Here is a 23481-nt window from a genome sequence, read left to right on the forward strand (position 1 = left end):
CTGCTGCTGCTGTTGTGCTGCTAGTAGTGCTGGTGGTGGTAGTGGTGGTAGTAGCAGTAGTAGTGATAAGGGCGGAGAGGAGAATCGTCGTCGGGGAGTGGCTTTGAAGGATGCGTTGGAGAGGAGACGGAGGCCTGGTGTGGTGTGCATTTGAGTCCGTCTGGGATACGAGCCGAGACGAGACGAGTCGAATCGAATCGAGTCCAGTCGAGTCGAGTCGGATACCCGCGGAAAGGGAAAGGGAGGAGGTTTTAGGAAGGTGCAGGAGTAGTGACTAGCAAGGAACTAATTACCTCAACGTGGACTCGCTTACTATATTATACCGGTACTACTACGTAGTCTATGGGATCCACTGTTTAGGCCTCAGGCACGACGAGTCAGAGCACATCACCAACACATACCGGTACCATAATTAAAGAATCTAATGAATCATCCATGTTATTTTGTCTTCCGCGCACAATCAAGTGTATCTGTATCAATCAAGTGTATCCATGAAGCCTGCCACCATTCTTGCGCCGCAAAACAACGACAACACCCACAGCAGAATCTCCCTCCATACGCCAAATCAACGATCGCGCCTTCATGACTACGCCCCCCATAATCCCTCCCAATTTTGACCCATAAATAGTGCGAAAGAGAGCGTTCAGGGTTCCGTTCCGTAATCAACCCATTTCCTGAGCCTGCCAACACCATCTATCCATTTGATACTACATGCCGGATCACTTCTTCTTGCCTTTACCGCCCTTGCCCTTCGCGGCGGGTGGGGTGACGGCCGTCGTCGATACACTAGATGCTCTAGATGACGAGGGAGCTGCCGAAGTTGCCTTGGACTTGATGTTGTCGATGGCCTTGTTCTAGAAGAGAGTCAGTACTGCATATTGTTCAGAGGGAGTAGGTAGTTCAATTAACCTTGGCGCCGTTCTTGGACTTCTTCTTCACAGGCTCCATACCCAGGATGCTGTCTTCGTCGTTCTCGTCATCCTCCAGATCTCGCTTGCCTTTCCCATTGGTACCGTTCTTGGTTGCTGGTGGATCCTCGAATTCGCGAGCAACAGTTGTCAGGAGAGTGGTACATCGTCTGCTAATCTCGACGGGGGTTCTGCTGAGGAAGAACCAGTCAAATCTGAAGAGAGGGCTCTCACGAATGTCGTCACGGATGCGCTCATAAAGCCCGTCGCTCTCAACGCCGTACTTGTCTATCAACACCAACAAGAATCGATCCTCCTCTTCGGTATAGACCTTCTTGTTTGTAGTCGAGACGGAGTAGTTGATCTTGAGTTGTTGGAGAGGGACCCGGTATTGTTGCATCTTTTTGCGCAACATCTTGCGTTGATGCTCTAATTTGCGGGTTTTCTCCTCGCCGGCCTCGATCATGCTGATGTATTTGCTGTAATCGTGAATCTCGGTATATCGCTGCCAGAAGACCTTGGCATATGCCTTGATATCTTCGGCCGTCTTGTTATCAACCTCACTGGCGATGGCTTCATAGTCCTTCCGACCGTATTTAGCAGAGCCATTGACGAATTGCAGAAAGTCTCTGCGGTTCCAGTCCGCAAATCCCTGCTTCGACAACTTATCTCTCTCCGCTTTCTCTTCCTCAGTGAGTGGCGTAGCATTGTCAACTTCTGCTTGGTCCAGAGCACGCTCAGCTTCGCGGTCGGAAAGCTCATCCTCCGGGCCTTCGGGGAGGGGGACCTTGTAATCATTCGCCTTCTTGTGGTAGGCATTCTCGCGGTCGTACAGATCTCGAAGCGCGCCAGGGAAGAACTGATAGTCGTGAGCAGTCACTTGCTTTGGCGCGCGGGGGGCCTTTGGCTTCGGATCCGCAGTTCGACCGCCAGTGTGCAGAGCATTCTTGTAATACTTATCCATCGAGTAGGACTGCTCCTTTCGTTCACGCTTCGAAGGATTGATCCAGTTCATGCCGATTTCCTTCTTCTTGCTGGTGAAGTCTTGCCCGTTCCACTCGTATGCTGACTCGGACGTGAACTTTTGCAAGTCGTCGATGCCGAGTTGCTCGTATCGAGCGTTGAGCTCTGCTGTGCGCTTCTCACCATGCTTCAAGATCTCCTCGATATCGTCGTCGTTCAGTTCGGTTCCCTTGTCGGCAAGATTACCAGTTGGGCCGTTCGACTGGAAAACTTTCTCGGCACCATGTTGAATCATATTCAGCAATTCATCCTTGTTGGCAGCAGCCTTTGCGGCAGTCTGAGCGCGACCTTGTTGGATGACGAGTTGGTCAAGACGGAGCTTTTGGGCAGCGCGCTCCAAGACTTTCTCCTCAATGGCATTCTCGGTGACGAATCTGTAAACGACGACCTGCTTGGTCTGACCGATTCGATGGGCTCGGTCCATGGCCTGGAGATCTGCTTGAGGATTCCAGTCGCTGTCGAAAAGAACCACGATATCGGCACTAGTCAAGTTGATACCCAGACCACCAGCTCTAGTCGTCAAGAGGAACACGAATTTCTCAGAGCCGGGCTTGTTGTAATCGTCAATGGCTGCGATGCGGTCCTCGTGGGCAGTACCACCATCAATACGACAGTACTTGAACTCTCTGAAAACACAGTAATCTTCCAAGATATCGAGCAGTCGGCTCATCTGAGAGAAAATCAAGACTCTGCTACCTTGTTTCTTCAGGCGAACGAGCAGTCTGTCAAGCATGACCATTTTCCCGGCATTAGTGATGATATGCTCTTCGGTCGTGTAGGGGGGTCCGGGCTCAGCGCCTTCGAACAGGTAAGGGTGGTTGCAGCACTTTCGGAGTTGCATGACAATATTGAGCAGGCGCGTCTTGGATTCGCGTTTGCCACCAGCTCCATTGACTGCGTCGATATCCTTCTCGAGAATCTTCTTGTACCACTTGACTTGCATGTCAGACATGCCAATATACAGGTTGATCTCCTTTTTTGGCAGCAAACTCTTCTCGACATCGCTCTTGACACGACGGAGTAAGAAAGGCCGAAGGACACGATGAAGTTGTTGGACGACAGTATCTTGGTCGGCTCCCTGTCCCGAAAACCACTGATCAAAGGCCTCGGCTTCACCAAAAACATCAGGGAGGAGGAAGTTGAGTAGAGCCCACAACTCGTGCAGGTTATTTTGGAGCGGTGTACCGGTAATCAGAAGTCTGTTTCGGGAGTTGAAGAGACGAATGACCTGGGCCAAGGAGGATTCCTCATTCTTGATGCGGTGCGCCTCATCGATGATAATATATTCCCAAGCAAACTTCTTTAGGTGAGACTTTTCGCGGAGAATCATTTCGTAACTTGTGATGCAGACGTCGAACTTCTCATCAATAAGACGGTCGTTGATGAGCGTGTGACGTTCGTCCTTGGCTCCTTGGAGTACCAGAACGTTGACCTCTGGGGTCCATTTGGCAAACTCTCTCTTCCAGTTGTCAAGTGTTGATTTGGGGACCACCACCAAATGTGGGCCAGTGATATCCATGATATGTCTTAGGTACCCAAGAAAAGAAATTGTCTGCAGCGTTTTGCCAAGACCCATCTCGTCGGCGAGGATCCCAGAGATACCATTTTCGTGAAGAGAGATAAGCCAGTTCAGTCCTGCAACTTGGTAATCGCGCATTTCGCCGCCCTGGATGAAGCCTGGTGACTCCCGGAACACTGTCTCGGCAGATCCTCCAACTTTCTCGTCCTTCAGCAGCTCTGCGTCCTCCTCGGCCTCCGTTCTTCTACGCTTGTCGTTAGCTGCGCCGCCCTTTCGGTTGGTGCCCTTCTTCGCGGCCTTCTCAGTCTGGGCATTCTGTCTGTCAATTTCCACCATGATCTCTTTAATGCGAGGGTTCGGGTTTGTCTCGATGAAGTGTCTGAAGAGATCTGTAAGACCAAGGAGGTATCGGAAACGTCTGATAGAATCATCTTCCTGCACCAGAGTTAGCAGAGCCCCAGGAGGAGGAAGTTCTAGAAAGCAGTCCAGGGACCACCAATTAAAATCGTCTCAAGAGCAGAATGGCCGCACAGCCTGTCCAGAAGAAGGAAGCATTAGAATTGTACCTTGCTCTCGCCCAAGACGTCGTGCTTCTTTCCAAAGACACTTCGTCGTAGCTGTGTTGCTTCGGATCTGCGCTTTCGACCATCCGCCTCTGCTACAACACTGCTGGCAGTGGTATTGGGATTCGTGTCAGAGTCTTCTGTGTAGTCGGGGGTCTCATCAACCTCCTAGACAGATCTTAGTATTTGAACAATGCGCCCCGACCTCTCCTTTGAATTTCGAGAACGTACCATTGGGTCGACGGACGGTTCTCTGATTTCAGAAGCGTCGGCCATCGAGGTGTCTGGATCAGCCCCAGCAGCACTCGCGCGCGAAGAGCGTGGAGCCATGGTTGTGTGTGAACTTGGTACTTCAAACCAGCAGACTTGAATGTGATATGCGCCTTTGAAAGTCGCGATGGGGGCTTCCTGACCGCGTCAATTTCGATTGTGCCCAGAAAATTCGTGTTGTAGATGGATGGAGTTGAAGTATCTCGCAGAGGGAGGTGACTTCGTTTTAACGCGTTCGACAGGGGGAAGAGAGGGAGAGGAAGCTTTCACACAATTTGGCGATTTGGCGTCGGCGCGGAAAAGCTCCCCGGCGGCGGAGCGGGGCGGGGCGGGGCGGGATGGTGGGGCGCGGAGAGTCACAACTCACCTTGCCCAAGCCAAGCCAAGCCAAGCCAAGCCCCAGAACAGCGAAAAAGTGCGGAATTATGTATTTCCATCGATGTAAATGGATGAAGGCACACTCCACTCCACTCTTCCCCACTACTCCGTACTTGGTCTCCGTACGGAGGGAGTCACGGAGCGGAGAGGCATTCCAGAGATTTCCACCTGTTCAAACACCTCACCGATTCACCGAGTTGACTCAACTTCAACAATCTCCTTCTTCCTTCCTTACTGCTACTCATACCTCTCCTCTCTATCCTCTCTCCTCTCTCCTCTCTCCTCCCTCCTCTTCCCACTCTCCTCTCTCTAACAATACTATCTTCTTCGATCTCGGCTTGTTTGAACTTCTCAGCCAGCCTGTACGCTCAGCTCAGCTCGGCTCCTCCTGTTCCTCTGATCTGCAGCGGCCTCGGGATCTTTGCCGCCGCAGCCCATCGGCAACGACCGTCCTCCTTTGCTTACAACACAACACCCCAAACAACCCGCCCAGCACCTCTACCACGACGCTGCTGAACAACCCAAGATGGACTCTATGCGAAGCCTGAACTCGTCTCTTCCCGGTCCTGGACATTCGGCCAAGCACGAGGATCCCGCCCGACTGCTCGCCGCCTTCAAAGCCGCCGCTTTGTCCGTCACTAATCTATACAAGAGTGCTGCCGCGGACCAGGGGAGAGCACGATCGGAAGGCTACCAAGATGCTCTGGACGAGCTCCTGACGTATTTGGACAAGGAGAATATCGGTCTGAGCGATGGGGAGGGGTGGCGGATCCGGAGATGGGCTACGGAGAGACTGGATGGGAGAACCCCGACGGTTGAAAGTGACGACGAGGTCTCGGATAATCATAAAGCAACTGATCGAAGCTCATCGCCAGTCATACAAAGGGCGGATCCTAGCCCAACAACTCGAGTCCCTGCGTCAAACCCTACACGAACGGTCTCTCCGGTACGAACAGAATCGGTTCCTCTACCCGCTTCCGTACCTGCTTCCGTACCGATCAACGTGGAACCGGCTCCAGCCGCCAGCTTCGTGCCTCCACAAGCTACATTCACTTTCCGCTCTTCTCCTCAGTACCAACAAGATACAGACATTATTCTGTCAGACCTCGATTTGTCGGATAACACTCGTACCCCCGACGCCGGTGCAAATCGGCCCTTACGTACTAGACACAACGCTCGACCGGGAAGCAGACCGACGACAACAATAGGAAGGGCCGCTGGGCAAAAGCGAAAGATCAACTTCGGCGAGTTTTTCGACATCGGAAACTTGGGTCAAGGACGGGACAGGGACAGTTTTGGAGGTGCGGGTGGTGGTGGCGGGAAGCGTAGCCGGCCTGCCTGAACATTCCAGCATGTGGGATTATTGGGATAGGTCCAGAGGCATCGTAGATGGAAATGAATCCGAATGATGCCCGGTGGTTCCCGCCCAGAGCGGAAGCCGCTCTGTAACCGGTGGAAAAGGATGGTGTCAAGACCGATCCGTATTGGCATGGTAGACCCACGCTCAGGTCTGTTGTGGAGAGATGATACCCTACGGGAAGGGGGGGGGGATGTCCCGAGCCTTGTGATACCGTTGCATATTATCGAGGCAGTCTTGGGAGCATAGCGATTTTTACTACGATTCACGATGCCTTGGAAGGAAAGCGATTTGGGTCGAAGCGAATAGGGCGCCATCTGCATCCGGAGAGGAGCATATCTGCTCTATCTTGGTGAGGATGATAGTACACTCTAGAGACTAATGAGAGAATTATGTCTGTTTGTATGAAGATGAAGACTCCGAGTTTAGTTACTAACTACGTCTAACTTTCAATCTTCGTTGGGCCTAGGTAGTAGGTAGGTGTAAGGTACGGTAGCTGGCACAACGTTTGGGGCCCTTCTACCTACGCGAGATGTCTAGTGACGAATCACACAAGGTGTGTTTTTTTTTTTTTTTTTTTTTTTTTTTTTAGTTCCAGTCTTAGTTTTATGCCGATTTATTTGGCTGAGCTTCCCTCTTCTTTCTCAATCACCACCTCTTCTACCCCCATCTTGCTATGCCCACAGATTATCTGCAAACCAAATTAGTACGCCATTTCTGCATCGTAGCTGTATTGCCAACTCCAACATAAGATTTCAAAATCACCTCTGACCAACAACCAACAACCAACAACCAACATCATGACATTGACTTCTCCTCTGGCCAAGTTTGATGGCCTCGAGCTCCCAGCAGCTGCAGACTTCCACGTACACCTGCGAGATGGTGCCATGATGGCAGGTACTCCGCTCCCTCAAGCAATGCAATGCAATGCTGACCCAAAATCCCCCCTGACAGGAAACCATCGTCCCTCTCATCAGGACCGGCGGCGTCAACACTGTGTACGTGATGCCCAACCTCGTCCCGCCCCTCACTTCGGCGTCGGCCGCTATGGCCTACAAGGACCGCCTGCAAAAGCTCAACCCGGAGGCGGAGGTCAACTATCTCATGACCTTGTACCTCCACGAGAGCATCACGCCGGCCGTGGTCAAGGGGGCCAAGGCCCAAGGGATCGTCGGCATCAAGGTCTACCCTGCCGGCGTCACGACCAACTCCAGCTCGGGAGTTTCGTCGTACGAGCCATTCTATCCGGTCTTTCGGGCCATGGAGCAATGTGGAATGGTGCTGAACCTGCACGGGGAGTGTCCGTCCGATCACGAGAAGAATATTACGGTAAGTCACCAGGCCAAGGGGGACCTTTTTGTATTCAGAGCCATGATCATCTTCGCTTTCCTCTGGGAGGCCTTGAGGCTTTTCTCGGTTGCTAATGCATGAACCTCTCTATCTATGTAGATCCTCAACGCCGAGTCCACATTCCTGCCAACGCTGAAAGGACTCCACGAGAAGTTCCCAAATGTGAGATGCTGAAAATCCTAGCCAGCCCCGCTCGCGTCCGGGGCAGATTTCCAAGAGAGCATCGTCATTGACAGGTCAATTTCACCCAGCTCAAAATCGTCCTCGAACACTGCACGACCAAGGAAGCCGTCGAAGCCGTCAACGACTGCGGCCCCAACGTGGTAGGCACAATCACCGCACACCACCTCTTCCTCACCATCGATGACTGGGCCGACGACCCATTCTGCTATTGGCAAGTCCTCTCGCATTCCTCTCCCCCCCTCCTCGGGACTTCGCCTCCTGCAGGAAGCTAATTCGCCACCCAGCAAACCAGTTGCCAAATGGCCAGCTGACCGCGAGGCTCTGATCAAAGCCGCGCTCGCAGGCACTGGTAAATTCTTCCTCGGCAGCGACTCCGCACCCCACGACGTCAAGGCAAAGAGAGGTGGATCCGGCAAGACTGCCGCAGGCGTGTTCACGCAACCCTACCTCATCCCTCTCGTCATGGATGCCTTCGAGCAAGCCATCGCGCGCAAGGTCATCAGCGAGGACGAAGTCACGGTCGACATCCTGAAGGGCTTCCTAGGCGGCCACGGCAGGAAATTCTACGGCCCATCATCAGACACGCGTGACGAGACTATAATCCTCAGCAGGGGCTCGGAAGTCATCCAGGAGTCTTTCACCGGCCAAGGCGTAGAGGTTGTCCCGTTTAGGAGGGGACAGCGCACGTGGAGCGTCAAGTGGAAATAGAATGAAACCCCAATTTTATTTCAATCCGAACCGCAAAACTCCATTCCTCCTTTTCCAGTTCCATTCTATCTATCAGTCAATCTAGGCAGGCTGTGTGTCTTTTTTTTTCCTTCTCTCTTCTTCTCTCTAGGTGATCCTGATCCATAAAACACAAGCAAAATGGTCCGTTGAAAGAACTCCCCCCTCCCGTCTGCACCCATGCAGAAAACCCCACGCCAGCCCAAAACCTGCTCGAACAGCAAAAGCAAAAGCAAAAGCAAAAGCAAAAGCAGAAGAAGCAAGACCCGAATGAACCCAGTCGACTGCAATGCAAAACAAACAACACCCCATCGCAATGCAATTCTGCCCGGTCCAATTACAAAAAAAGGCCAAAGAAAAAACAGGGGAAAAGCCTCTATGATATGTACTTCGTAGTACGGATTTTGTAGGCCCCCGATGAAGACAACCCGCCGGAAGGAAGAATCAGGAGGCGAGCGAGGCGGACGAAAACGCTGCTGGGGGATTCGAATCAAAAGACACCCAAGACACCCAAATGCAATGCAATCATTGCATGCTTCCCCCCCCCTTTTCCCAGCATCCGATGATGTTGCGAGCCAGAACCAAGGGCGACAGGGACCGGTGAAAGCAAGGAAAACGTGAAAACGAAAACGGGGGATTGGTTTCGTTCGTTTCGTGATTTCACGTCGGAGAAGAGTAAAAGGCGGGGTTTGTCTTGTGAGCGAGCGAGCGATTGCAAGCACACAGCAAACACAAGAAAGAGTCGTAGGTTCTTGGTTGGGACCTGAACCTAGACCTGGACGGTAGGTGTATGTGTTTGTGTATGTATGTAGACGCACTGCACTGCCCTGCCGACTGATTCGGAGAGTTGTTGATGGATAGAGGCGAAGAAGAGAACTCCAAGAAGGGATGTATGTATATCGACAAGTGGGTCACGGGTCACCGCAGACGATCAGTGCCTTCCGAGGGGATTCTGGTGTTGGAAGAACAAAGAAGTGCAGGATGGCGAATGAATGGATGGGTGGATTAATGGCGACGACCTTGGAAGGTGACTGTTGCTCACACCTGTGAGTTAGCAATTGCATGGAGAGGTTTCAGTCTCAGAAAGGGGAGGGGGAGGATGGGGAGGATGGGGAGGTAGGGTAGGTCGATAAGGCATTCTGGGATCGATATATACGGGGGTTTTCATTGGAAAACGTACTCTCATCTTCATCTTCATCGTCATCTTCCTCCTCATTCTTGAGGCCAGAGAAACGGTTCTTGGCAGCGTTGTTCGGGTTGTTCAGGTTGGTCGGGTTGCTGTTGACGTTGTTGCCGTTTCCTGGGTTGTACCGAGGGGGAGCAATCGCGCCAAATCCCAAGTTCTGGCCGCCCCCACCTATAAGATCGAGGATTAGCATATTAGATACTGTTTGTGTATATAGGAGTGGGAATGAGACTCACGAGCATTCCCACGCAAGCCAACATCGAGGCGGGCACCACCGCCATCCTGTCGAGAGGGTCCTCCTTGCATGCCGCCCTGGGTGCGGACGCTTCGCCACGGACCTTCGATTCGGTTGCCTCCATGGCCGCCGCCGTGGTTGCCGCGGTTGCCGTGATGGGCGGGCGGGCCTCCTCCTCCTGCAATGGCAGCCTGAGTGGATGAGGGGGACTGCGCAGTTACACTGCCAAAGGTACGACGGTACCAATTTGGGGTTCCATGGTTAAGGCCCAAGGAGATCTGTGTAGCTTTGTCTGTCGGCATCTCGTGCTTGTACTTGCATCCCATCTGCGTGAATGCACAAACACCCTCATGAATCCACTTATCACAGTAAATTTTCTCACGACGAGGGATCATCAACGCCGAAGACAACTGCACGATGTTATCAATTTGCTGCTATTGAATTGTCAGGGAAAATGAAGCAAAGGCCGGGGCTGTCGCAGGTAGATAGATGCCCCTTCTTAGAAGATAAGGGTGATTTTGACTTACTTGCACCTGAGTCTCGCTGGGACGGCCGAAGCCGGGAAGAGATTGAACAACCTACAGATTCTCATCAGCATCTAGTCGCAAATCATCTGAAAAATTGAAAAATCGGACTTACATGTGTGGGGACCATGGGCTCCCCAACCCGGAGGTTTGGTGCCTGCTGTGCAGGGACTGGGACCAATATCAGGCCCTCTGCCCCTTGTCGGGGCGGAACATTTGCGAAAGCCAGCTCATCTGCTGGCACCAGTCTCGTCACAGAACCATCTTCACGGCGGTAACCGTAGCCGTATGCTACACTGAGCTGCTCGGTGGTCGGCCAGGCAGCTCCTGGCGAAACAGTGCTTAGAGGAACGCTGTCTGCAGTGATACGAGGAGGAGGAGGACCTTGGCGAGAAGGCCCTTGAAAGTGAGGTCCCTGGCGAGGTTGTCCGTTCAGTTGATGCTCCTGCGCATCTCTGTTGGGTCTCCAGTTGGCCTGGGTCATGTTGGCCATGTTGCCCCGGCTGTTGCGGCCAGCGTTGCCGTTTCGGTTATAGTTAGACATCTCTGGGTTGGCCGGAGACGAGGAGCGAGATCTAGTTCTTCTATCATCGCTTAATGTCAGTGGACCTGTCATCTCGGTATCCATAGCAGTAATATTGTCATCGAGATGATCAAGGGATTGGCCTTCGATAGAAGCTGATGGGGCCAGTGCCGCTTCTGCCTCGGCTTCAATGCTCGACATTGTGCTCTTGAACATGGAAGAAGAGGATAGGGATAGAAAAGAGAAGGCAGATACGAACAGTGTATCTATACAGCCTGTAAGACCTGTAGAAGGGAGGCAGGTACTGTTTGTAACAAAGTCTAGGTTAGCCAAGCCCGACTGGAAAACAACAGGGGAGAGAGAGACTGTAAAACATACACTTGAGAAACACGATTCGAGTTTCCTTTTGCTTATGTAGAAGCCTCTATGATTTCTCGTCCAGTGACTTCTCCGTTTGCTGGAAGCAAATAAGGTTGAGAAAGGTAACGGCTTCCTGCAGCGTTTGAAGCGGGTATCTACACGTGATACATCAGCGCAGAAAGACAAACGGCGATAGGGTAAACCGACCACGGCAAGAGAGATTTCGTGTCTAACAACACCGCAGAAGCTGAAACAGTGTTAGTAGAGTATCCGCATAGGTTTTCTTTGGATGCCAGAAGAAGGCGGCGTTGCTTGGTTGTGATGACAACCCCAGTAGTCATCGAGAGGGAAGATACATAGCTGCGCAGACCAAGTGTATTGATTCGCAGAGATTGAACGTCAAGTTGTCGCGCTCGCAAGGCAAGCTTGATTCTTGGATTCAAGTTTGAAGGGCCACCGCCCAATACACCACATCTTGTGCTTCCATCTGTGAAGAGGCTCGCACGCGATAAGAAGATGAGAGATAGCATTGAAACTAACCTTGTATGTTTATGTATTCCTTGAGAGCGGATTCGAATTCGAGCAAGCCAGCTGTGCAGGTAAGTAGGTTGCTTGTAAGAGAGTCTTGGTCGAAGGCGAATTACTAGAGTCGGTCACGGGAAATGGTAGTGTCCGATCTCGAAAGAGTAAACCTGGGTTGTAATTTAAGTCAGCGGTGATACGTCATTTGGGTAATTGCAGAAGAGAACGGGGGATTTTGAATTCAGCGCCGGAATATAGATCGCAATGCTGGCAGCTCAAAGAAAGCGGAACTGTTATAAAAGATAATGCTTACTTGTTTCACGAAACAAGGAATGATAGGCGAAGGTGTAGGCGGAAGAGGTGCCGTATCTTTGGAAAGAAGAGTTGTATTGTTGAGGTTTCCGTTCTTCGAAAAGTAGATCTAGGTTGAGATATGAGTTAGCGGTAATTCATCTTTTAAATAATTGCAAAAGATAATGAAAGAGTTCAGCTTCGGCGCACGAATTTAAATAAATTTAGATCGGGGTGCTAGCATCTTAAAGAAAACAGAACTTTCATTGGAAGAAGTACTTACTTTTACTACAAAGTGAGGATTGACGGGCGAAGGTGTGTATGAACAAGAAGTATCCCGATCTCAGAAGAGTAAATAGATCTGGTTTAAGACTTGAGTCAGCGGTACTTCTTTCTTTAGGTGACTGCAGAAGAGGACAGGGGAGTTCGACTTCCGCGCACGAATGTGGATGGATCTAGATCGGGGTTCTAGCACCCCAAAGAAACGGAGATATTGTCAGAGGAAAGAAGAGATACTTACTTCTAGTACAGACCGAGGGTTGACGGGTGAAAGTGTGTGAACAGGAAGAATTGTATAATTGAAGAAAGGCTTGGGTGTCCTTGAGGAAAGAGAAGTGTGATCGGGGAAGGGTTTTATGATTGAAGAAAGAGTTGTGTGGTTGATGAGAGACTTGTGTAGATGAAGAGGATGGTGTGGTCGAGGAAGAGGTTATATAGTTGAAGAAGTTGTGTTGAGTCGTAGATCGAAGGCGGGAGTGAAGATACAAATGCCCAAAAGGGAATGATTAGCGTAGCCTTGCCTCTTAGATACGTCGCCAAACTTGAATACGCGTGAATCCGCTATTCACTATAGTCGGGGAAATCGATTTGATTGGCTGTATTTGCAAGAAAACTCTGATCGAGCTAGGCGGCCGCCGCCGAATATGACGATTAAGTTGTATAAATTTGAATGCTGCAATAAAGGAGCGTACAAGAAGGGCAAAGTGAAGTGCACGCTGACCCCCAGCCAAATCACTTCGGACCTTTCTATGCAAGGATAGAAGGTATACTATACCAGGAGTTTTTGTTTACATTTGGGTTCCCTAGTCAGAGGTAACTTCACCCAATGTCGATGTCACTTTACATCCGGCGCTAGCTTGATGACACAGCGGAAATAGCAATATAGGCAGGCATGTAATCATAGAAACACAGACAGACAGTCATAGAAGTAGAATTTTCTTTCGTTTGCCTCAGCTGCGTGGTGGTCTTCTGTGAATCAGTAGAATGTCTTAATACAACTTGTATTTATTCTCTTGTTTCCAAATCTCTCAAGACCATACATGCACGGTAGATATCTGCGTCTTTTTGCATAGGTATAAGGAGTAATACTAATGATCCAGAAGGCTGATGAGTTCTTTGATATGTACCCCAGATATATACCCCAGTAGCATCGTCCACTACTAACAGTCATCCTTGGATTGCTGGAGTAGAGAAAGACTAAGCAGGCACCTAACCAGTCTCCAGGTAACAGCATGTGAAGCTACAAACAGAGTCTGTGTTCCAGGTTCCTGCTCAGCTGGACAGTGCCGCAGCTCGCCTTTTGGCAGAGTATAGTCGGCAGCACTTTCTACGGCGGGGAAATTTTCTCCCCAAAGGCTCTGTCATTTGAACCATGGCCTCGAGTGCAATTGATTTCTCCTCTCCACCTTGCCTGATGGGACTTGAATTGCTCGGCGGCCAAAAAATTGAATACAAAACTGCGTCTTTGGAGCGGCGATAAAAGAACGCGTGGGAAGAAGAACGCTGTTTAAGGAGTATTCTGAAGGGCCGATTTCCCCACTCAGAGTAGAGTGAGAACCTTTGCTTTAAAGCTGCTATACACGGGCTTGGTCATGCCTGAGCTCCCAGCAGCCTGTTGGTCAGTGGGCCAAGTGCAACGGGCAAGATAAGAAATGCAGAAACAACCGGAAAGAATTTGCCTGCAGCTATGCTCTTCTACGCGGGTCTTGTGCCAGTGGCGGATGGAATCAAGCAAGAGAAAACGGCACGTCTAGGAGGAAGCAGTAAGCACATGAGACAGAAGAGAGAAGGATTTTGAGATTTCAATTTCAATTTCAATTTCAATTTGAGCAATGCACGCAAATACGTAGAGAGAGAGGGATAGCATGCAGGAGAGGTACATTGAGGATGACAAGACACCGGATCTGAAGTCTGGATATGTATACCCTACCTGCCTGTCCTTCCTCACCGTTCCTGGTCTACCTTCCTATTTCGAGATGACAGAGAAGAGACAGAGGACAAGGAAACAACAGGGTTTCAAGCTTCTTATGCAGACCTCTACCTGGCTTGGTTCTGGCGTCGAAGCCGTAGCACTTTCCCATCTCTCATGGCCTCGAGAAGGGGATCAATCGATTGAATACTGCCAGGTCCATTTTTCCAAGGGGTTCTGTCATTGCCAGACATATATACGGAGCTGAAGCGTGGAGCCTTGGAGTCAGAACAGAATGCTCCGGACCGTACCGGCTTCGGCCCGTCCAATTCTGGTCCCTGGCTGCAAGCAGACCCATTCCACCTCCTCTACGTGTCCCCCCTCCCCTGTCCATACCTACTGTTATAGGGCTTGATTCCAGTTTTCGTTGCTTGAAGAGACGGGATGCAAGTGGTTCTGGGTGTCTCTTCTTGGGCGAGCTGGGGGATTCGGGATGGAGGAGGCATACTGCAGCGGTGCGAGGGCTTCGGCTGACAATTGATTGTACGGGGAAGCCGAAGGGCCGAAGGGCCGAAGGGGGTTTTGGAAAGGTACTATTTCGACCGGCGAGAGGACTGATTGGAAGGGTCCAAGGGTCGGATTGGGGATTGAGTCGGGGGTTTGGGTTGGTGGTTGGTAATTTGTGGTTGGTGGTTGGGGGCTGGATTCGCTTGACGGGAGAGAAGAGCTAAAGGATTGGTAACGAAAGTGAAAAGGGGTGTTGTATTCTCTAGAAGAGAAGAGTCATCAAGGAAGGAGATGACTCCTCTGCTACCTGGTCTGTGCTCTAATGATGTCACGTGGTATAGCCCCACAACATGTCCCCTCTATACTAGTTCTCGTCCCGAGAACTGAGCTCCTATGTCTTGTTCAACTGATACTCCTTTTATCTATTTTGTTTCAGCAACCCTTCGAGCAACTCTTGAATATCGACCTCTTAACCCTTAGTATGCTTATGCCTTTCTATACTTCCTTCCTCATCCTCTCGCTATCTCAATTTCCTAGTCCTCTGCAAATGTAGTTCTGCCTTCCCAGCTCTTTTAATATCTCCAAACTCTTTCAATAGACTCGATTTCCATCTGCTGTATCTTCTTCTTGTTCCTAGCCTCAACCGGCAAGGAGTGCTCTGCCGTGCCTGCCCTCAGGTTTTGATATACTAGTAATCGCTCTTCGTCTCCGTTGATTAAATATGCTGTTCTTAGATAAAAGGGTTTCAGTTAATCGATATGAAAGCATCTCGAGATTCCTTTGCCGTTGATTTGTTCTAAGGTATACGATCTTGAGTAGTCTCTTCCCAACCTTGATACTCTAAAAGGTCCTCTTTAAGAAGGGCGCAATTTTTGGCTTGCTATAGTGTGATCGTAAAGCATCACTAAAGCTTTAAGAGTGAGCCTCTTGAGCTTCCGTTGGTCTCTTTCCTCTCTATCTTTCCTTCTAGTCGAAGAGTCGTGAACGTTGTTTCGAAGAATTTCATGCTTTGCTATATATTCCATAACTGCGTTGCTCCAATCTTCGTTCTCCTCGGAGTCAGCTCCTTACAGTCCTTCGAGGAAGCCTTGTTGAAAGAGAGTCTCGTGAATAACTCTCGCATAATACGCTAGAAACGCTCTGTCAATCGCTGCTTTTGGTTCGAATCCTCTTTGGATCTTGAATAGCGAGTATCCTAAGTATTGTACCTCTCTCGCATTGACTTCGAACATGACTGACTGGAGTTTCTCCGGGAATGTGCTTGTTGTTTTGCTAAAGGCCTTTTATACTATGTCAATTGCTTTTTCAGCCATCCTTATTGATTTTTTTGATACGGTTGGTGAGTTCGTCTAAAGCACTCCCTTCTTTCTCATGAACTTCTTCACTATCCTTTCGAAGTGGCTACCAAGGTCTACATAAAAGCCTATAAGCAAGCCTTCTTGCAGAAACAAGGCCTCCAAAGATTTCATGACGTGATTCGAGTCTGCTGCAGCGCATAGAAAAGTCCAAAGGAACCTTAAGAAGTAATCGATGATGACCAATAAGTATTTGTATTCGTTGGGTACTCCGGGGAATGGTCTACAGAAATCCGCTCTTAACAGTTTCATCGGAGCCGACACTATTACTAAAGAGAGTGGTTGTGATCTTTGCGCTAGACCGTGTTTAGCGCACTTCATGCAGCCCATGATATATAAGTAGGTATCCTTCGCTATCGTCGGCTATTATACTTGTCTTAGCTTCTTCAAGGTGATTCTTGTCGCAAAGTGTCCTCCTTGGTCGTGTGCTTCCTTTAGTGCATTTGCTATTTGTCCTGGCATCAAGCATGTCTTCTAGGTGCCTTTCTAAAAGAACTACAGCGTTTTGCTTTCTTATTTGTATTTTGCTGATTTGGTTTTTAAAGCTCTTCTTTTGACTTTGTCTGCTTGATCTAGGAATTTGTGTTAGGTCAAGAACCTTAGAATATTAAAGTACCAAGGATATTCTTCGTATGCTTTTGTTCTGTCTTCTAATATCGAAGCTGTCTTAAAGCTTGCATAGTCATAGATAGGGATCCTTGCATGTTTCGATATCGGCTCTAATCCCGCTTTGTACTGCACTCTTCTTATCAAGCAGAGTGCAGAGAGGAAGTTGATGTCTCTCTTATTTACTCTTGCAAGTTGAGAGATAACTACAGGATCTAGCATTCTTTTTATTGTCTGGATCTTCTCTATTTCCTTTTCTTTTAGCGGGTCGGCCACTTTATCCAAGAGCTTTTCGTAGCTATTCTTCCCGTCTTTCCAGATCTATTCTCTATCTTAGGTTGTGTCTAAGATGCTGCTAAAGTCTGAGAAATCTTGGTCGTGATACTCGTCTTCGGGGAAGATGGTTCGAGACAAGGCGTCTGCAACTAAGTTTCGACTTCCTTTTATGTATTTGATCACTATGTTGAGTCCTTTAAGTTCCGTCGCCTACCTCGCGTAAATTTCTTCTTGAATAGACTTAGAAGCAAAGAAGTGGGTTAGCGGTTAATGATCCGTAAAGAGAGTGCTATCGTTATCGCATTTAAGCATATAATTGAACTTTCTAGCGAACTCTACTATTACTAATAACTCCCGCTTGTACGTTCCGTAGTGTCTTTGCGTCTTAAATAAAGTGAAGCTGTCGAACAGAAAAGGTACTTCAGTTCCATCATCTTAGATTTGTGTGATGCAACATCCTCTTGCGTAAGCGCTAGCATTTGTGTACATATAAACAGGTTTATAAAGGACATAGCCGAATCGTTCTAAGGTTTGATTGCAATGATCCTTAAGCAACGCTAAAGACAAGGCTTCTGCATCTCTTTATTTTCAAGGCACATCTTTTATAAGTCGGTATAAAGGTCTAGCTATCTCCGCAAAGTTTTTGACCCAATTCCTAGTGATTTAGATAGCTCCTAGAAACCTCCTTATCTCTTGAGCGTTTAACAGGGTCGGCCATTCCTTGATGTTTCTTGCCCTCTTTTCTTTTATTAATGCTCTTTCTCCTGACTTGTAGGTTACCCTTAACACTATGACCTTTTTTATGAACAAGGAGCACTTCTTGAAGCTGAGCTTCAACTGCGATCATAGCAAGCGTAGCAACCAATGGTCTCTTAGGAAAGTGAAGGCCTTATCAAAGTCGCGTGCTCTCGAAAAGACGTCGTTTATATAATACTTTAGCTTTAAGAAGGAGACTTCCCTTTTCTCATCAAACAATAGTGAAAACAATGAAGGCTCCGAATCATCCTATCCTTCGTTTATCGCTATTTAAGACCTAGGTATTAGATCAAAGACAATCTTTATTAGTTCGTTATATATGAACGCAAAACTAGCTCCTCTTTAGGTTATGCGTGTTAGCTGCATTTGTGGGTGTCTTGGAGCGGAGAATGCGTATATATGGCGATCTTTTAAGTGTATTAAGACGCTCTAATAGCCATTCTTTAGATCCATTTAGCAAAACACTTAGTGTTGTGGGTAGCTGAGATAGTCGTAGCACTCGCCCAATCCTACTAGAGTACAACCGAGGACTTTCTCCTTTACCTTAGAGTAATCAAAGGTCACTCTGAACTCTCTTTTTCTAGGCTTCGACTTTACCGACTTTTGTATAAGGTTAAGGTGGCTGTTCCAATCTGAAAGCTTGCCGTTCGCTGCTATCGTGCTTTCGAAGATCCCGTTCTTGACTCTTTCTTCGATTGTCTTGTATAGCCAAGTAAGTTTCATTAAAGGATAGCGCCTTGAGACGTTGTTTGCAACTAGAGCCGCTCTATCAAGTACTCGGTGCTTGTGTGTGATCAGGTCCGTATAAAAGAAGTCGTTTAACCTAGCACTGTTCAGTCTTCGGTATATGTATATTAAGATCTAGACTTCTTTCAATCTATCTAAGGGGATTCTATCTCCGAAGGTCAAGCTACAGCTGGATAACCATAAGCTTAGGACTTCGTCTGGCGGGCACTCTATAAGCAAACGAATTACTCTTCTCGGCGTTAAGAAAGGTTGAGCGGCGGTTTGCATTGAGCAGAATTTTGCTAGTATAGTTGCTGTTCCTTTAGTGACTTTGTTGGGTATCTTAGAAGAGTGTCTGTCTAGATTAATAGAAAGGTTGGTCGAATGCTTCTCGAGATAGATGGACTCTTAGATAAGCTTCCTTTTCGATTCGGGGTTCCTATGATGATTTCTTTGTGTTTAAGACTCGTTGGTTTAAGAATCTTCTGCTAAAGTTGTAGAAGGTTAGGAAGGAGAGATAGTTTGGACCTTGAGTAGTGGTCTTGTCGGGTAGTTATAAAGGGGTGAAGAGGAATTCGTGTTAAGAAAGGGAAGGAGCACTTGTAAGTGCTTCGAAGGTGAAGGAGTTGAAAGGTGAAGCTTAGTCCCTTAGATGAGTTTATCGCTAGTCCTAAGGCGTTCTTGCCAATCTAGTTTCTTGAGAGCTTAGATTCATTAGTATTATTAGATTCGGACTCATGCTTAGAATCATTCTTAGTAATAGAGACATCTGATTCTAAGGGTTCGAATTTTACCGTGAGGTTGTCGAGAGATTTCTTTGACTCTTCTTTCGGGTGTAGTACGAGGTTGAGAGTCTTGGAAGGTGAGAAGAAGGGTCCTTGGACAGTGATCTCTTTCTTATCTGGAATGTTTCCTCTTATGGTTATCTTGCTTTCTTTAATATTGAGCTTTGCGTCCACTAAAAACATTTAAGGCAGACCTAATAAGAGACTCAGTTCGGTATCTAGAAGACCATTTGATTCCCGAATGAATGCGTGAATTGTTTTCTAAATCCTTAAGACCTTAATCTCAACCGTGACGAACTCGTCCAAGTAGTGTATCTCCTTATCTGCTATTCCGTAACTGACTCTGGCGTAGCCCTCCGATGTAAGCTTGCGCACCTTCAGGTCTAGCTTTTTGGCCAAGCTTAAGGACATTAATACTATGTTTAACCCTTGATCAACAGCGCTCATCCCGATAAGAAGCTCTATTTCAACTGTTTTCTTTCCATCTTTAATTCTGATTTGTGATAAGACTTTCCATGCCTTGTCGTCTAGATAGATGTGTAAAGCAACTTGTGCGAGCAGTGCGCTTATTAAAGCTTGATTGCTTGCTATCTAAGCAAGTCCCGACTTCTTTTTCAGATTCTTCTTCGTAGACAGCTTCTTGAATTGCTTAGACACCTCTAGTGAGAGCTGGAATAGCTCTAGTAGATTAATGGTTGTTTTAAACTTCGACGCCAAGTCCATATAGTTGATCGGTCTTTGGCCTTCACGCCCGACGATCTCTTTTAGCTGTCTCAGCTTCTTGCCTTCCTTTTCCTCTGTCTTCTTCTTTCTTAGTTTCTTCGTAAGGGTCTTCTTGGTGAGTTGCTTTACAGCCTCTACTACCTCTGCATCATCTAAGGACCTATGGATTCTCACTCTCTTCTTTGCTTTGCTGTCGGCCATGCGAACGTTTACATCTGGGATGTCCTTAATGTTTGACAAAGCTACTTTATACTTCAGGCCTCCTAAGCTGCTCAAGTTTGCTTTGTTGCTTGCCGATGTAGCATCGGAGACATCTTCAACTCTTGCTTTCTTATACTTTTCTGAGAATTGGCTCAATGACATGACTTCCATCCTTAATGTCGAGGACGTTAGTGTGGGGAGGGCACTGGTAGAAGCAGACGCCGGGCTCTCCTCTCTCTCTGAAATGATCTCCAAGTAGTAGGAATTCATAAGCTTGTCCGGGTATATTATGCTTTTAAGATAGGCTCTCTCTTAATCTAAGAGTAAAGGGTTCGGGCATTTAAGCTTGATGTGTCTAGTATGACCGCAACTCACGCAAAGAGGTCTATCTTTATCTTTAACGTAAGTTCTAGACTTGTTTACAAACGGGTTGCTTAATTCCGAGGCCGGTCTGAGAGGTATAAGAGCCGGTGCTAGTGCCGGGCGATAGCCTTGTCCTTGGTTCTGTTGATTCGTATTGTTTTAAGAATGTGTTAGCTAGTTGTAACTGCTGCTCCTTGCATTAGGAGTCGTTCCGTAGCCCGGTCTTTAGTTATTCCTTTAGTATCTTGTTGTTCTTTGTCTGAAGGCCTCGCTTTAGGGTTGCGGTTGCTAAGATTTCTTTTATGATCTGTCCGGTTGTCGCTAAGTAGCTTTAATAAGTTGAGCGGGCTTTGCTGATGTGGAAGCTGTTTGAAAAGATACATATAGGTTGTCTTGAAATGCTGCCAAGGCTGCTTGCGCTAAGATGCTAGTATAATGCTTTACAAACTTCTATAGTCGGTCGTAGTATTTCCCCTTCTCGATCTCCGCCTCGATCTCTTCCTTCCTCTTCAAGGCGTTCTAAGACAGCACGAGGGTTTCGTACGCGCGCCACAGGCAGGGGTGGAGCAAAGCGTTGTTGGTGAGCGCTAGTGATCTGATCTGATCGTCTGCTACTCCTTTAACGAATGCTAAGGAAATCGACTTCAATATATACCTATCAGAGTCCGATTGTGTCGAGTTCGCCCTCGACACCTCGCTCTTGTCTAGGTCCTTCCCTCCGGTTTTCTTAAAGAGAGCAAGTGTTCTGGAATAGTACGAGGCTAAGCTTTCCCTTTCACCTTGTCTCAAGTTTAAGACTTCGGTGATCACGTCTTCCTCTTTAATTTGCTCTTCGTCCTTTAAGAATTGTACCTTTAGCTACTTTACAACTTCTGTTTTTTCCTTATTTATGGCTATCAATCTGTTTGTCATGATAGCCTTCATTCTGGAGTTGGATCTGAACTTCTTACTAGCCTCCTCAGTAAGCAGGATAAAGATGGCTCTCAGGTACGTTGAAAGTGAAAGGTTTTCTTGGCCTGCTTGCTCGAAGTCATAGTCCAGCCTATCTAGCCACAGCTCCGCTAGCATTTCCTCGTCGTAATCCTTACATCTCTCAAACTTTAGCATTTTAGATTGAGACATCGTAAGTGAGATCTTATTTGAAGAGAGTCTGCCCTGTGTTGTTGTAAGTGGACAAGCGTTCTGCAATTGATTGCTTTAGGTAAAGGTTTCAAGGAATCTTATACTAAGTAGGTCTTCAGATTAATACGTTCTCAGCTCTGCTCTTGGGCTGAATTTGATAACTGAAGTGTCTTCTTAAGGATGGCGTAGGTCGTTAAGAGAGTTGCTTTCCGAATCCGATCTTAAGGCAGCTGATACTAAGGGTGAGGTGAAACCTCTTCTCAGCCAAGGGTATGTTGTTAAAGGTGAGCTTAAGACTCTGCTTCTATAGAAGAAGGAAAGTAGGGTTAGCGGAAGCGTAAGATCTGTCAACAATCTTTGTCTAAGAGTAAAGGGCCGTTAGGCTTCTTCCTTAGACAGTTGGTTTTCTTCCTTTGCAGAAACCGGATCTTTTATTTCTTCTTCAAGAGTGCATGTTGTCTTCTTCCTCTAAGGTTCTGAGGCAGGATGTGCAGACTGCTGCTTGCCCCCCTTCATGGAAGGTCTTCTTGGATGAGGAGGTCCGAGCGTTTGAATTAGAGGAAGGAGCTAATAGGGGGGGTTTTCTGTTCCAAATAGATCTTTAAGAGTCTGTCTTCATAGCAAGGCTTTTCCCATGATCTTTGGTTGATATCGATTGGAGTCCGCGTAATGGGGCCAAGTCTTGGTTTGTGTGTTCTTAGATGTTGGAGGGCTGATCCGTGTCTTCCTGGGTTTTATTCGGGTGTCGTCGGCTTGTAGTGGGTACTTCTTGGGGGGGGGGTGGGCTGGCCGGGCAGCTTCTTTCGTGAGTTGGATGTGAGGACTTCTTCTTGCGTTTATTTTCGTAGGTAGGTGAGACGTTGCTTTGGTCTTGTCGATGAGGGTCTTTCGTATTCGTCTCGGAGGATCTTTTCTCTGATGTCTTGGATCTTGTTTTTGATGATCTTGGTAGTTGAGTTCACGGGTGGGTCTTCTTCTCGATCTTGGCTGGTTGTTTTCTTCAAGGTACTTCCAACTTGCAACTTGACTGCGAATCAGAAAGAGATTCCAGGTTTCGGTCCCGGCGTTGGTCGCCAGCTAAAGGATTGGTAACGAAAGTGAAAAGGGGTGTTGTATTCTCTAGAAGAGAAGAGTCATCAGGGAAGGAGATGACTCCTCTGCTACCTGGTCTGTGCTCTAATGATGTCACGTGGTATAGCCCCACAACAAGAAGGTCTCGGATCGGATAATTGTGGTTCCAGTCAAAACAAAGCAGCCGAGACATGCAGCCCTAGAGTACATCTAGTTGAAGATGGACACGAGGATCTAGATCAACTGCAGAGTCATGAATTCGTGGCCTTGTAGCTTACGGTGTAGGTTATGGTCCTCAGTGCACCGCAGCGCCCGTCGTGTTCTCTCAGGACGTAGTATATCTTGATTAGATATCTTGATCATCTTGGCTTGGGACTCTTATCAAAGCGGATGCTTAATTAATGGCCTGGGCAAGAGTCAAAGAAAAACTCTGCATCGACCTCATCTCACATCACATCGCACATCCAACCCTCGAGGATTAACATGATTTGAGATAAGTCTAAAGTATAATCTACTACAGTACTGTATACTACGTACTACCGGTACCTACACCTTTACACTTCATTGAGTGCATTTGAGCATTTTTCCATATTAACTACTACCCTCTTTGGATGTGCATCCTTTAAAGAGTGGGCTTCGCGTCTTGGCCAGACTAGACGTCTGTAGTCTGTGGTGGAATACAGTTCTATATAATAGTAGGTACCGGTAGGTATGTATCTTGGGACCCATATCCAGATCCATATCCAGATCCAGATCCAGATCCAGATCCACGTCCAGATCCACATCAACTCCTTGAATTGATCGGTCACGGAGGGTCGTTGTATATCAAGATCAAGAAAGCGTCCGAGGCTCAGACATCTTGAGCTGACTGACTGCTAGCCGAT

General features: G+C 48.0%; 4 protein-coding genes across 4 annotated transcripts; 2 read left to right on the plus strand and 2 right to left on the minus strand.

Moving 5' to 3' along the window:
- Positions 1–719: 719 nt before the first annotated feature.
- Positions 720–4343, minus strand: L3040_005757 (uncharacterized protein; the record flags this gene model as incomplete). Its single annotated transcript, XM_007288710.2, has 4 exons — positions 720–854; positions 910–3885; positions 4017–4181; positions 4245–4343. 4 exons carry the CDS (start codon positions 4341–4343, stop codon positions 720–722), a joined length of 3375 nt encoding a protein of 1124 aa, XP_007288772.2.
- Positions 4344–5187: 844 nt separating this feature from the next.
- On the plus strand, positions 5188–6003 carry L3040_005758 (uncharacterized protein; the record flags this gene model as incomplete). The annotated part of the gene is made up of 1 exon (XM_007288711.1): positions 5188–6003. One exon carries the CDS (start codon positions 5188–5190, stop codon positions 6001–6003), a length of 816 nt encoding a protein of 271 aa, XP_007288773.1.
- Positions 6004–6818: 815 nt separating this feature from the next.
- L3040_005759 (uncharacterized protein) lies at positions 6819–8259 on the plus strand (the record flags this gene model as incomplete). Its single annotated transcript, XM_066154634.1, has 5 exons — positions 6819–6911; positions 6973–7347; positions 7468–7530; positions 7620–7762; positions 7836–8259. The coding sequence occupies 5 exons, from the start codon at positions 6819–6821 to the stop codon at positions 8257–8259; spliced, it is 1098 nt and encodes a 365-aa protein (XP_066011483.1).
- Positions 8260–9282: 1023 nt separating this feature from the next.
- On the minus strand, positions 9283–11579 carry L3040_005760 (uncharacterized protein; the record flags this gene model as incomplete). Its single annotated transcript, XM_007288713.2, has 9 exons — positions 9283–9308; positions 9458–9634; positions 9700–10132; positions 10226–10276; positions 10338–10806; positions 11005–11049; positions 11124–11154; positions 11294–11352; positions 11575–11579. 9 exons carry the CDS (start codon positions 11577–11579, stop codon positions 9283–9285), a joined length of 1296 nt encoding a protein of 431 aa, XP_007288775.2.
- Between the last annotated feature and the right edge of the window lie 11902 nt (positions 11580–23481).

Source organism: Drepanopeziza brunnea, assembly GCF_022702325.1.
Source record: "Drepanopeziza brunnea f. sp. 'multigermtubi' strain 214-2 chromosome Unknown ctg9, whole genome shotgun sequence".
Taxonomy (NCBI): domain Eukaryota; kingdom Fungi; phylum Ascomycota; class Leotiomycetes; order Helotiales; family Drepanopezizaceae; genus Drepanopeziza; species Drepanopeziza brunnea.